The sequence below is a fragment of the Monomorium pharaonis genome, chromosome 8 (genome assembly GCF_013373865.1).
Source record: "Monomorium pharaonis isolate MP-MQ-018 chromosome 8, ASM1337386v2, whole genome shotgun sequence".
Lineage (NCBI taxonomy): Eukaryota > Metazoa > Arthropoda > Insecta > Hymenoptera > Formicidae > Monomorium > Monomorium pharaonis.
Window position 1 is genome coordinate 23,329,870 of NC_050474.1, and position 15,716 is coordinate 23,345,585.

The 15,716-nt window shown below is 37.4% G+C and overlaps 1 protein-coding gene across 1 annotated transcript in view; it reads left to right on the forward strand.

Moving 5' to 3' along the window:
- Positions 1-6,772: 6,772 nt before the first annotated feature.
- Positions 6,773-15,716, forward strand: part of LOC105828784 — a 43,711-nt gene continuing 34,767 nt past the window's right edge. Inside the window, exons 1-3 of the mRNA XM_012667276.3 lie at positions 6,773-8,525; positions 13,902-14,318; positions 15,184-15,645. Coding sequence (XP_012522730.3) covers positions 8,523-8,525; positions 13,902-14,318; positions 15,184-15,645 — 882 coding nt within the window. The 5' untranslated portion in view covers positions 6,773-8,522. The remainder of the gene's footprint in view (positions 8,526-13,901; positions 14,319-15,183; positions 15,646-15,716) is intronic.

Genomic DNA, 15,716 nt, shown 5'->3' on the forward strand with positions numbered 1-15,716 from the left:
AATTATATATATAAAAATATAATTAATTATATATGTAAAATTCATTATTATATACCTATAATCGGTAATAATTAATTATATTTTATAATAAATAATAATTAATTATACTAGTAATTATAAATTACGATATTAGAAGTATAAAATTATATCTTCATATATATCATATATATAGTGAATTTTATTCTTCAAAATACTTGAATTTTGCTAATTTTTGCATTGAATAATCTGAAAAGAATTTCCTCAATAATACTGTGATGATCTTGAGCTGTTAAAAAATTAATTTATATTTTATATTTGTAGAAAAATTATTCTATGTAAAACAATGGTGGCTACTCGTTTCTAAATTAATATTAATGAATGAGATTTGATCTACCGAAATATAAATATCTCTTGTATAGCAATATTAAATATAAGCCGTTAAGATACAGTTAATATACAATTTCTTTTTAGATATGCAGTTGCGTATAAAATTACATGGTCGATATATAAGTATCGATTACTACTAACTTTTATCTGCCGACGAGCAGGTAGCCTACCGTTATATATTCCTTTCTTCTTAAAACACGTGTATACAAAGCAATAACTAGAGCTTAAATTTATGATACGGTCGAATCTAATGAAACATTAGTTTCGCCCAATAATTAGAATAATAGATGCATTATGTTATTCTATTTTGCTGACTCTGATATGATAAAGTTTTTATATGACAGTGAATTTTTCGTTTATGTTTTATTTAATTTTCAGCTTATTTTATAATTATATTTAGCATCGTGTTCTAAGGATATATTTTCAAATATTAATTAGAAGATACATAATTTTCTTTTCTTTTTCGCGTTGATCAATACTCATTATAAATGGGTAATTCAATTGTCGATTTATTTACTTTATGTTGAACATTTATTTAATTAATCGAATAAAATCGATTTGTAATTATTTGTTGAATGAGTTTTATTTACTACCTGTTGTTTTATTTGTGTTATATTTATTTTATTAACGTATTCACGCGATCGAACGATACACATGATAGAAAAATATTAAGTATTATTATTTGTTATTCAATATGTGCTCTTTGTACATTTGACATGTCGCTGTCACAGAGATTTATTAATTGGTAAAAAGATTATAAATAAATTGAATTAAAAGCGATTACAAATTAAGATTTAAGAGTTTAATCAATATTGTTGAGATCTAATTCATCAAAATAGATTCGGTGTGTCAATATTAAATAAATTAAGCTAAAGGATCTGCCATTAAGAAATAACGCAATAGAAATGTATGTATATATGTACAGTAAAGTGACAATCAGATCCTTTTTTATCGATATTATTAGCATGGCCATAGGCATTCACAAGTAATGTGAATGGATAAAGCTTTATCGGCTCCATTGCTAATATAAAAAAAGATCGCGTTTGTGTTCCTAATTCTTTCTTCGGCTGCAGAGACAATAATGGCTCTGGTGTGTATACTAGATTTTACACACTTTAGAGATATATAAAATAAAATATAATATATCGAGAGAGATATTGAAAAACATTATTTTTTTACTGTATTTTTACTAGATTCTAAAGTATATATAATGCATATGGCAGTTTCTCTCTAAAATATCTTTAAGTCAAAACCAGGTGAACGAGCGTAAACGAATAAACAACTTGTGACTCCGCAGTTCACATTCATTGAAGCAAGTTGTTCATTTGTATTTGTTAACATACGCTTGCTTGATTTGGATTCGACTAGAATAACAATTTTTGATGAAGCGGACATTTAATAACATAAAATCTATTATAATTCGTGCAATACCATTGATAATTTATATGTATCGCTCATTGCCGTTATGTAAATAGATAAATAGGAAAATGTAACGTGAAAAAATGTATGTAATTGTACATTTAGATAAACAATACAATAAAAAAATAATACATTTTACATTTTTCGATTTCTCTGACGTAGATTTCGTATATTAATAAATTTTTATTAAAATTTAATTCTACATGATCATGAATAAAAATTCATTTATTCATTTATGCCATTCTTATAAACTAATATAATTAAAGTACTTATATAAATATATTATTTGATTTCTTTTATTAATACATTATTATTTGACTAACAAGAGAATCTGATATCACTTGTTAGACAATAAGAGCATTCAGAAGTAGATTCGCGATAGGCACTTGTAATAGACATACAAACGATTAACAAGTATATATATATATATATATATATATATATATATAAAAGTTAATTGTTAATATATAGTATTTGTACTTTAGATAGACGATAAATGTTTCTTATATTTCAAGACAAAATATTAATTACTTATTTCAACAGGATATTTATGCAAGATAAAACAAGACGGTTTGAAGCGCTGTGGTACCGTTACTACCTGTTCCTTGGAGCATCTCTCATTCTTTCTGTCTCCTTTTACTTCGTCGTCACGCTCTCGACGACGAGAAAGAGAGAGACAGAGAGAAAGAGAGATACAGAGAGAGAGAGAGAGAGAGAGAGAGAGAGAGAGAGAGAGAGAGAGAGAGAGAGAGAGAATGAGAAAGATAGAAACAGATCATCTATGGGTGATCCAACATCTCAAGCTTTTTCTTCTCACTCACCCTCTTGCGTATTTTTTTTATACGCGCTCCGGCGCTTCGTGAAATCTCGGGGTTGTTAACCCTCGCAACGAGGTTGTCGAAAATTTTGCACCGGGATGAAGATTTCACTCCGGACAACTTTCGTATCTCTCTCACGAAAATTATAGGCTGCCTCTCTAATTACTCGAAATCGCTCGAATTCGTTCAGCGAACTTTCGATATAACCAGTCAAAAGGAACATTTTATTTCGACGATAAACGTTATAAAACTTTCCTTGGACTAATAAACGGAGCACAATAAATAGAAGCGCCGTGATTAAATGATATTTCGCGCGACTATTTTTGAATAAACACATTTTTTTGTTATTTTACACATTTTTCATAAAATTCTTAATATAACGGTATTGTTATGCATCCCATATGTACTTTTTGCACATAACGAGTTTTAATTTCCAGTTGCAAAACAAATATATTCTCTCGCAACTCATTATTAAATCATAATTCCTGTTTATCTGCTATTGCTAATGACATACTGTATATATATTTAATATAGCATCAAACCGTTAGCATCAGTGTCTTTTACGTTTCATTGCTGTTACATAAATAATTAAGACCGACGGTCTAGATACACGCGAGTCGAACGATTAAGATGCCGGCCTATTAACCGCTAATCGATGTCGATCGTAATTACGTGACGCGTCCGCGAAGTGTGGCACGATTCTAAGGAAACGGTTTGCGATCGTTGTCCCCTTTTTCCGGCCTTTCGCGATCTCGCGGCTTATATCGCACGAAAAACAAAATGGGAAGATAAATGTCTATAAAATCAAACGGTCAATATTATTGCGCACGAGATTACATTTAGTCCAAATGTGCAAAGGATGCGTTACACAAGTCGAGACGAGAATCAAGCGCACGCTTCCGCGAATATGTAACGCGGTTATTCGCGTACAGAAACGGTAGAAGTACAAAAGAAGTACAACATCCCATTAACCGGCATGTTGTTGTCTAGGTCTTCCGAAGTGGTACGATTCAGATTGGTCAGACACGCCGAGAGCGTTGTCCTCTTTTGCGCGGATCGTCAGCTACCTGCAGACGAGCGTAAAGTCACCTGCCGCATACCTACCTCCCAGCGACAACCCGGAGGCGATCACTGGTCCTTTTTCTCTCTCTCTCTCTCTCTCTCTTCTCTCTCTCTCTCTCTCTCTCTCTCTCTCTCTCTCTCTCTCTCTTTTCCTTTTCGCTGCCACCATTGCGAAAAAAACATTCGCTTTCACGAAAGTTCATGTCTTTGTAGGCATCTCCTTCGTTTACCTGCTGCAGAAGGCGCGCGAGAAAAGATGTGCCGCACGCGAGAGACCCACGGTGAAATCCGTGGTTTCTGTACGCTGGCGTTTCTTCCGCGAGGAACTTACACATTGCAGAACGAGCACAGTAAGCCTGACATTCGCTTCGAGCCTGGTACGCGCGCAAAAAAAAATCCTAAGACCGCGGGACTTGCGATCTCTCCATTAAGATGTAAATACTCTTCTCGATTTCTCACGTCGTCGTTGTGAAATTTTTGACATACATTTTCCTTTTCATAGATATCGATGAGATATGTATCTCTTGGGGTAACGGGATAGTACTATCGGAATCACATGTAGAACCACAGCGGTAGAAAAAAAGTAGACGAACCAGACTCCATTTAGGACTTGTAAGTCTTTCCGTAATCCGTGTCGTAGCACGACAATAATGTGCCTTCTTATGAACTTCTGTCGGCGAAAAGTTATCGAATAAAATTCTTGGCACGCGACCCCGTTGCACCGTTGCATCGCACCGATTACTGCCTCCGTATACGTATGTACGTTCGGAGTTCCTCGTTACGAGAACGACGTCGCCGATCTGTCGGTCTGTTGAATAGCTTCCCAGTCGAATCGCGATCACCATGGCCGTTGCCGTTAAACGACCGAATTTGATACGCTTGCGACCACCGCCCGGTCAAAGCCGCCGATTTTCTATTATGCCGATTTCACGCGATCGTGCGTAAACGCATATTGCCGCATAGTTACGATTTTGCGGTCGCAAGACTGCTCATTAGCGTGTCCCTTATTTGTAAAGCAGTCTTTTCCGTTGCATCATGAGTTTCACCTTTTCTCTTCTATTATAACGTAACAATACATTTCAAAGTATCTCAAAATAATTGAAGAATCATCTAAAAAAACTAAACAAACCTAGAAACTTTTTTTTATTCCTTAAAACATTAATTGTAAAGACTGAATCTTTTTTGTTTCCTAAAAATTTAACTTTTCAGACTTGTTTAATTTTACAGAAACCTTCCAATTCAAAATAACATTTAACATCGCATTTCTCAATCAAGTAAACATATTGAAAAAGAATAAAAATAAAAAAAACTCATAATTATGTAGTATTTAGTTTTAAAACATTTTTATATAATTTGCATAAGCAGAAAGTGGCATAAAGGATTTTCTAGCCGATACGGTGTTCAGTTGTTCACGCTTGATGCATAGAAACTAAGGAAAAACGGCGTCCTAGGCTGTAATTTTATTGTCGGCGCGAGAAACCAAAACGTACGTGTTTGCAACGACGCTCGTTCCAGCAACCCAGATCTCCGCGCGATGGAAATATACCGTTAAAACGTGCCACAAGGCTTGCAGCCGTTACTCCCCGTTCGACGAATCGTTGACTGGCAGGAATCTCCTCGGTTCCTCTCATTCTGGGCTCTCGCGATCGGTCCACCCACAGATTGTTTCGCTACACAATTTGAGGACGGATATCCGGAATTTCTACGCGTGTACAATCCGTCGACATAGACATTGACTTCAAAAATCATTGAAAATTTGATTAGCATACGATTTATTGTAAAAAGATATTAAGAAAGCATATTTCTGTTAATAGAAGCAGTCGTCGGAAGTGCCGGAAGCATATGCTATGCAGCCGGAGGACTGCTTCTGTTAACAGAAATATACCTTCTTAATGTCTTTTTATTTTACTTCCTTAAAAAGCGGGAGCCAATCAACCACCGCTAAACGACAACCATTAACCGACCGCCATTAACTAATCGCCACCAACTAACAGACGACAAACAACAACCTCCAACCTAAACTTTTTTACAATTAATTAAATGTTTATATATATTATGTAGTTCTTAATATTACAAATTTATGTCCGCTCGACTACTTTGAATTAAACCAAGTGCTTTCGAGCTTCGATTTTCTGCATACAGCATTTCCTTCTTTCTTTTAGATCTAGTTCTATCTGTATATGGCGTAGGTGACAGTGCTGTGCATGCCAGTAAGTTTCCGGCATACTGCCTTCACGCCCGCATATTTGTGGCGCTTGCACGATCCTACAAGCGAAAGTACTTTTAGCGGCGAATTATCGGCAGTGCGCCGACGGTGGGAAAGAGGATGGCATTCAATGACTCCCGGCGCGTCTGACAGATTCACTCGTTCTACTTCTCTGTTACCCGGGTTCTGCGGTTTCGCGAAGCAAGACATTACCGCATGTTCGACGTATCTGACGAGATTACCCACGAGGTGTAGAAGATAGGTGAGAAGAGCGCGTTATTGACGTAACCGGAATAAATTTTATTTTCCTAACGTTAATTCTCTCACGTTGCGTGTGACTTCGATGTCACGTCATCGCAAACGATACGATATCATCGATTCATTTCGGTTGCACAAATGCAACTTTCGCTCAAACGCTTAACTGCGCGAAATCAGCCAACGAGGCATGTATGTAGGTGCGTGCCGATATTTTTACTTTATGTACTTTGCTCGAGACGATCGTCTATCGTAACGACTCGTTGCCGTCTGTATGTTCTATTCGCGGCAAAAATATACGGGAATCAAAGCCGGTTGTTATCGTTTTCCGCGGAGCGATGGTCTGTGTGGTATGTCGGAGGCGTTTATGGTGCGATTATCGCTCGCACGATATATCGCTCAAATACGTATTGACGTAACTGGAGTAGCCTTCTTTCCTTTCCTGTTAGCTCTCTCTTCGTGATTGAACAGCCACGGAAACGGCTGTCCGCATCTGTATCTCATAACCGGTTGTTCCAAAAACGGTATAAGTAAAAATTTAAGTGCAAAGTGGAATACAGGGATAAATAATTACAACGTTACTGTTAAAAAAAATTTGTATAACCTTTCAAATAAATTTAAATAAATTTATCAATAAAAAAAAAATAAAATTTTTTAAAAATAAGAATACAGATTAAACATGTTAAGACACAACTAATATAGAGGATTTTTATAGCAAGATATTCTCAGTGAGAGTAATCTGTTCCTGCCTTTCGAGAAGTAACGATAGAATAAAAATAGGTATTTCTGATTGGTCGGATCCAAAGCCGGGTTTCCGGCAGAGAGAACAGACGCACAACTCATTGCGCGATGATCGCTACATAAACCCAGAGCATCGGTAAACTATTTTCTAGTTACGATCCAATATCATGAGTCTTGTAATTTGCCGAAAGGAGTGGGTAATTTCTGCCATTTACCAAGAGTTCATAGAATCTTTGACGGAATACAAATGAGAATTTCAGCGAGATAAGAACTCGGTATTAAACTGAAGAAGAGTAGATTTACATACGTTCTCATATGCGGCCCAAATGCATGCGGGAGTCGAGATTTATTAGTTGCATCGAGGGTAACGTCCAAGCTGAGAAAGACGATTCCATGACGAAGTAGGAAAGTATAATATACAGGCGATGGAGAGAAGGTGTACCGGAGGAGCACGCCGCCGCCGGCACTTTTCTCCTGGCTAATCGTTATGGAAAGTCTGCAGATAATATGGGACGCTGTGCACCGCGGAATCTCGTGTGGAATCGAAGCCGCGCGCTGCTCGTCGTCGACGTTGCTGAAGCAAGGAAAATTATACGGGGAGCTGGGATGAAGAGCATGAAGAGAGAGCTTATCAACCAAATAAAAATATATACTCGAAATGTCGTTGCTACATTAAAATTCGCACGTAACTGCAGAGAGATGAGCGCAGAAATGTTGAATTGAAAATGTTTCCACGTGGTCCGCGCGACATCTGCTCGATTCCAAGACATTAAGGAAGAAGATAGGGAAAAGATAGGTCGTTGTGTTTGTAAAGGGTTTCCTCCTAACGATACCTCTTTAAGCTTAATGTTTCTCGTTAAAAATCTTTGGCAAATAATATGGGACGCGAGCAGAATCTCGTAAGATTACTTCGGCACGTCGACGACATTGCTGGCTGTGGCAAGGAGTGGTACACCCGGAGCGAGAGGATGGAAGAACGGTCGCTGCGCCAGTGTAAAGGAGACTGGCGACCTAACGGGGAGAAAGAGCGGATACGAGAGGAAGCGAGAGCGAGAGAAGAGAATGTATGCGAGCGAATGGGACGGACGAGCATTGGATGAGAAAGAGAGCGTATACGAGGCGAGGTGCATGAAGCGAACGAGCGAAAAAGAGGAACGGTGTTCGTAATCAAAGGGGCAACCCGCGGCGCGGCTGCGGCGTGGAAGAAAGTCAGCCTATACCGAGCGGCTCATCAGTCCGGCACAGTGCGGTGTCCTGAATGCACGTCGAACCAACGATTTTTCGCGTGTTCTTGCCACGTGATTCCGTTCCGTGTATCACGCAGCACCGTACAAACGCACGTTCGTTCACCGACACCGAGTGGAAGCCCATCAGCCGACTCCGATTAACTTCGGTGCATCGCTCGATCGGCAGCTGCGACGTGCAACGCTTCGAGTTAGCGGTCTATCGTGTCCATTGGACACTCGCGTTTCGATAAAATTACGCGCGTACAGTACAAATATTCGAGAAAATTTTATTGAAGAACGCATGTATCGAACTGCCAGGGAAGAACAAGAGTGTGAGCAGAAGGATTGAACAATCGTGGATTCGAGATCGACCTGTACGAGTGTTACACGGACCGTGGCAACGATCAAAGGATTTAGCAATGCTCATGAATGGTATGTACGCGTGATATTCATCTGAAAATTGTCAAGAAATGAAAGAAAAGATGATTGTAATCTCAAGAATATTACTTTCTGCATTCATTCTCCCTACGTGGTTTATTAGCAGTGCTAACTGCACTTTGAAGAAAATGCAAAGCGTTGCGAAAACAGATATGTATGAAATATAAAACGATAACTAGGCAGAATCCAAAGAGACACTCTCTAAGGAGTTACCTAAACGTCAAACATTCTTTAATGTCACGATCTTGGTAATTTATGTTCATGAGAGGAGCTTGACATTTACCAAGTTTAATAGATTTTAATCTCTTATATTCTATCAAATATTGTACAAGATTTTGATATATGTAGCACGCGCCATGCACTCTGTACCAAACAAATGTTCGTTTAATCCATTTAGCAATATTCTGTATGCATATGTCATATGGCTTCGGCACGCTTCGATCATAGAAAACTATATTTGACAAACATTTTCAACAACTTTAGCCAGTCTGTAAACTTCCTTAAGGCAATTTTAATAGCAAATTTCAAATTAATTTAAAAAATACTTTAGATGTAGAAAGCGACTTTTTTGTCAAACATATGTATATAATTGATTCAAATCTTTTATTAATTGAGAAAAATATTAATTCATTTTTTATTTCTGATAATTTCTGCATCTTTAATAATAGCAACAGTGAAATGATATTTTCTGACATGCCTAAACAAATTTAAAAATAATTACCATAAATAACTGATTGTTTTTATGTTTGAAAAATATTTGTAAAGAACATTTAAATATAAAAAAAATGTATCAGGTCCATGTTTATAGCCTTTTGTCAAAGGGAATTTCTAAAAATAAAATCAGAAAATTTCTACAAACAAAAGTATCAAGAATATCCCTTTAATTCAAATTTCTCATTAATTAAGAAGCTATCTCTCGCAAATTCAGTTTCAAATATAAATCCGATATAAATGTAACATAAAGTTAAATATAATAACGCTTTCGTGATTTTCTATTGGTGAGTATTCCCTTAGTCATAAATAATTATTCTCAATCCCGTGAAAGTTGTAGCGCATACATATGCTACGCTTCAGGTAGGAAGCGCACGTTGCAAAAAAAAAAAAAGAAATTATTATGCATGCTCTGAACGTGATTATCTGCCGATCGAACTGCAGGGGAAATAACGCTTCAACACCGAGGCAAGAACCAATTATCATTTCTTATGGATAACGAGCGTAAAAGAAAATGTTAAAAACAATATGACTTTGCGTACCAAATTATTAATTTTATCACCCTAGATATTTTCACAAGATAAGCGCCAGAGGCGCGATATCGTCAAAGATATTTGAAGTTTATCGAAAATCAGTGCAAAATACTTTTATAGACAAAGGCTAGCTTGATCATCGAGCGTTCGTGCATTTTTTTTTCTCTCAATTAAATCCGTCGACTCACGTAAACACGCATTTTCCCATGCGTGTGATACAGTAACACATAAATCGACGTATTGTATTTTTCTTAGTGCCAATGGCTACGGGTCACCATGTCATCGAGGTCGAATACCGTTTTTGCAGAATAGCTGAAACTACCGAGACGAGATTTAAATAATGAATGGAACACGTTGTCAAAATCCACGAAGCGTGTCGGCGAGCGCCAGTTGCATAACGCGGCGCATTGCGGCGTCGCGCTTATGGCTGGGAAAATGCGGAATTCCGAAGGCTCGTATAGTCCCATTTAACCGAGACACAGGCATTTCCGCGAGTAACTGTTGTGGAATAACATTAATGGCCATCCGGTGGTTTCGAGTGGCTTCATAGACATACAATTTGTATCCATTAGAATATTCGTGTGCTTCCCTCGCGCCTAATTACTTCAATTATCTGTATTCGGTATTAGCGGTATGCGGCCGCGTGTCGATGTTGCATGCGCATTTGTACGACATTAATCTCGTCTATCACAGCTTGATTTACGTGTATTCGATCCATCATGCGAGATCTGTGCTGGGTGGCCATAACGGTTACAGTTATATGCAAACCCATTCCCACGCGAACGAATGGAATGTATTAATTAGGAGAAGAAAGCGCGACTCATTTCCCTTCTGAAAGTTCCCGAAACTATTCAAGTGTCGAGAGGGAGACGCGCGTTATCTTATGGAGCGCATTGGCAAGAAAACACAAATTTATGAAAAGGATTAAATTGACGTAACTGCGAAGCCTGACTCGTAGTTGAATACCGTGTTCGGAAATCGCGCGGTTCGCGATATTTTTACGAGGTTTCGGTGCCCACGCTTCCTCGGGAACCAACACAGTATATCGAGAATGTGGTGATCGGCCTGCGGCTACGAATTCCGTTACACGCACTTGTACGGCTGCTTGGATCTCCCTCTACTTTACCCATGACGAGATTTTTATGCTTCATCTGTCTTGCAATTTTCGACACCGATTTAACGATCATCGTCAATACCATTTTTGTGAAGTAAAAATATCGATCAAATACGTATATATCTTATTTAACGCATGTATACAATTTAACTTAGGAAAAAAGTCTATAAGTTTGTATATTTTAAAAGTAATTAATTAAAATTAAAAGTTAACTCTTTAAATTTAAGTTTTTCAACTGTATTATTTAACTTTTTACTTTTTAATTAGTTACTACCTAATTCTAAGAAATTATCATAAATTATTACATAATAATCAATGAAAGACTAATGAAATATACGTATATCGATGCATGAAATAATTCTCCCCGATCACATGCAATACAAGTGCAAGATCAATAAACAAGTATTTTATAAAACACCTTACGCTTCCGACAAGAAAATTAATTTTAGAGTTGCACGCGACATAGAAAATCATTGTCGATGCATTCAATTAGTTTAATCACTGACGTGGAAAATTCCTCGCAAATCTCGTATAATCAATTAACTAGAAATCTGAGACTTCAATGCAAATACTGTTATTCCATGTGCAGCACGCTTCACCGGTAATAGATAATTATTTATTTTATATCCGCGCGCTATTAAATATCACGATGCTTTGATGATGTATTACACATACAGTTTGTATAAAGCAAATTGAAATTGGAAATGTGTTAACATTTATATTAATTAATTATATAATGTTAATGTTGTATATTATTAAATTAATTATATACATGTAAATGTTGTGTAAATAATATTATACTAATAATAATATTATATTACTTATTATTACTATTAAATACAATATACAGTTATCTGTAATTTTTTTCATTATTTTGAAGGTATGAGTAATACACCCTTTAAAAAAAATAGTGAGAGACACATATAATGCAAAAGAGAACCAAATCTGGAATACATTTGGCAATCGTTGTCGCGGAACCTTCACAATCAGCTGATTGCTCGACAGTGACCCCAGGTCAATCTACTTTCTACTTCTCACATTCTGCCAAGATCAGAGGTGATACTGACGACGGGGGAGCTGTGCACGATGCCTTCGAGTGGAAGCGGACATACTTTCACGGCGACGGACGGTATACATATCGTTGAATTATCGAGATGCTGATAGGTGAAAACGGATGGAGGCGGTGCGCGTTGTTCACCTGCCCGCGAGAGAAAAATAAAAAGGAAGATTTATTAGCCGGGATACTTGCAAACCCTCCACAGCTCTGAAGAATGTTTATGACAACCGAAGAGTCACATCGCGACGTGGAAAATTTATATTTGTAATTGGCCGACACTTGAGATACCTGTACTAATAATACGATGAAAGCAAGAGATAAAAAAACATTTAATCGAAAGCTTTTCAAGTCTCTCAAGAATTTCTCCATTTAATCTTTGAAACAATATAAAACTTTACGGCGTCAATTGCGTGAAAATTTGCAGAAAACAGAGAGAAACTTACAATGGATCAATCGTGTAATGTTGAAATTAATAAGTAATTTTTAGATCACTTGTGCGTGCTGTCGAGGAATGGTGAAATAAAATTCCACTTGAACGGAGGTCAATCGTGACGAAACAAATTTCAAGTATAACAGAATACAAATTACAGTTAGCGCATCGCCAAGTATATAAATGTCCCGCGTCGGAATGTAATTTATATCGACACGTGCCTTGTTTGTTTATAATTCATCCCGTTGCTATCTATATGTAATAGCGTAATCAGTAAAACAAGCAGGTACGACGTGAACATGAAAGTTCCGTATTAAGTTGGTCACGCGACTACGCCGGTATGCAATCGCTTAGTGATCGTCCGCGATCCTCGGCACTATGTGACACGGTTCGTCTGCCGGGATCTGCTAGCTGATTGATTCTGCATTGAATAAATGGATAGAATTAGAAAATAACCATCCGGCGACGACGGGAAACACTACAAATATTTTCAAACGTTCCAATTTCAAGCTTTGTCGTGGTCTTATAAGGAGATAAATATTATTCTCGCGCTAAAAAAGGCAATCACTCAATTTTTAATCTTTTTTTCTTTAAGTAACAGTTATCTTTACAAAGAATATTTTCTTGATAATAATCTTAATATACTCATCACATTTACTTGAAATATTCGGAATAGGTAATATTTACATAATTCAAGTATGTACTTTCACAAAAGTCGGTTTTAAACAATTAAGACCAACTTCTGTAAAAGTACATACTTGAATTATGTAAATATTACTTATTCCAAATTTTTAATAAGTTCACTTGCAAATCTATTACAAGTCTATCATAAGCATCAAATTTATTCAAAATATATTCTCATTTCAAGTAATTAATCAAGAATATTAAGTTGAAAATAAAATTTGTTTATTATCTTAATTTTTCTTCAATTTTATAATCAATTTTCTATTCTTCAAAAAAGTATAAATTCTTTTTTATAATAATAAATTTTGCTAAAATTTGTAATAAGTATATTTTAAGATAATTATCAAGAGAAAATGTAATGGCCGTAACATAAGAATTGCGTGCCTCCTTTCTGTATTAAAGAGCCAGGTTTAAATCCATTGAGAACAATAAGAGATTTTTAATTAATCCTCATCTCTCGGAAGACAAACCACCGAGAATACTTTTGTCAAGACAATTATTATGGGGCATGCATTAAATAAAGATTATGATCTTCAATCATAAAGGCTCGACTTGAGAAAGATCAAGAAAAGATTCTTTGTTAAAAACAACCATTGATTAAAAGAGAAAAATTAAATTAAGCAACCGCATTTCTCAGCAATAAAATTGATATTTTTTGTGCGTATAAATAATAGTCAATTGTATCGAGTATTTTGCTGATTTCTGCTCCGATAGATTATAAATTAATAAGTTCTTTAAGATTCTTTAAACCGAATAGGTTTCGTCCCGATAAGAACCTGCATCTCGCGATTACGCCACAGAGTGTCACGGAATTGTCGACAATGATTTAATTTATTTCCAGGGAGTGGCCAGTATTCCAGTGGAGCGTAAAGATCAGCAAACCTGCCATGAATTAAAATCAATCCGAAAAATGGATGTCGCCAAGGGCACAACAGAGGACTTTGTTACAGTGGTCAGCGTCGGCAATCAGCCGATGTCGGAAAATTTCGTGACCGTTCTATCGATCGGCAATAGAAAGAAGGACAATGAGGAATCGTCAGCGGCGGGCAAGAGTTCGTCGAACGGCATGGACGGCCATCTCGAGGAAGAAGTCGAGGTTTTCAGATTGCCCGGGGAACGTTTGGGCTTTGGGCTGAAATTCGAAGGCGGCAACAAGACCGCCGAGAGAGTTAGAAGACTATTCGTGCAAAGCTGCGCGGAGCAAAGTCCAGCCAGCAGAGCGAAATGTTCGTGGGGCACCTTAGGCGAAGGAGACGAGGTAATAATGATGATCGAAAACATCAGGTATTCTGCGTACTTTAGATTTCCTTTCAAATTTGTTTTCTCGAGAAAGACTCGTAGATGCACGCGAGCGATACGGTTTTCTTGATCTTGTTTTCCGCGCGTTAACACGAGTTTAATAACATTTCTGCTTTCGCTAACATGATATCTTGTGCTGTAATGCACATGATAAATTCAAGAAAGCAACATTCATAAACATGTATGATTTCATTCAGTCTTAACGGCACGTGAAATCTTTCGCGCATCATACGGTGTCGCTTTCAATTACGGAACCGACAGGTTTCTTCTTTTTCTTCTGTAATGGATAAAGATCACAATGGCTAAACGGTAGACTCCTACTGGTATTTCAATGTCGGTATAATGACTGACGCATAATTCTTTGCACGCATCGAACCGCAACGTTTGCATCTGTGGCGTAATGTCAGCAAGTTGAATGAACGAGAAAGAGGGAGAGAGAAAAGAAATCTTTCGCGCGCATTTAATTTAAATTCAATACGACGATGTATATTTAACATCTTCGCTAAAGTAAAGTCGACTTTGAATTTATTCGAGTGCGTTTGTCAATAGAGCAAAAATCGTGAGCTAGGAGATAGCGATTGATGTTGTACAGCGTAATTTTTTATTTCGTGGAACAGCTGCAAAGTAAGACGGTGCACTCTCTTTGGCTCCCACGGTGCACTTCGCCGTCTATGATTTTCAAGACCTACTTCCTCCCTAATGATCCTTATACGAGAGGTTTCCTCTCACCTCCACGTTGCATGTTTACATTGCAAATTATTACGGGCGTACTCTTCCCTCACGTTTCTTCTTCGTACTCGGTAATCACGTTACATCTCTCGCAGGTACTTTCGATCGACGGTATACCGGTGACGCACATGACCCGATTGGATTGCGTGAGAAGATTGAAGGAGTCACAATTGGTCATCAGATTAATGGTGAGATGTCGTGGTGCTCTCAGACCGGAAGTGGTGAGTGCCGAGAGAAAAATCGAAAGAAACAAAGTGCCTCCGGAGTTACCGGCAGCACCGCCGCCTGTACCACCAAGAAAGCTGAGACAGCCTCGGGGATCCGCGGACGGAGAGGCAAATCCTAGTCCTATCAAGAAATTGTGGGACAATTCAAAATCGCAAAACGGCGCGCAGAACGATTCGTCTGTTTCGCAAGTCGGGTTACAGTGCGTGACCAAAATAGGCTCTTATGAGAATTGCGAGTCCTCGTCGAAAAACGTCAACGGACTGAATCAGGAGAGCTCCAAGGAGTCATCTTCGAAGGACCGCTCGTCGGAGTTTGTGAAATCGAAGCAGGTAGTAATTGCAGTAAGAGAAAAAAAAAGTAGAAATATTTAACTAGAAAAATAATAAGAAATATTACACAA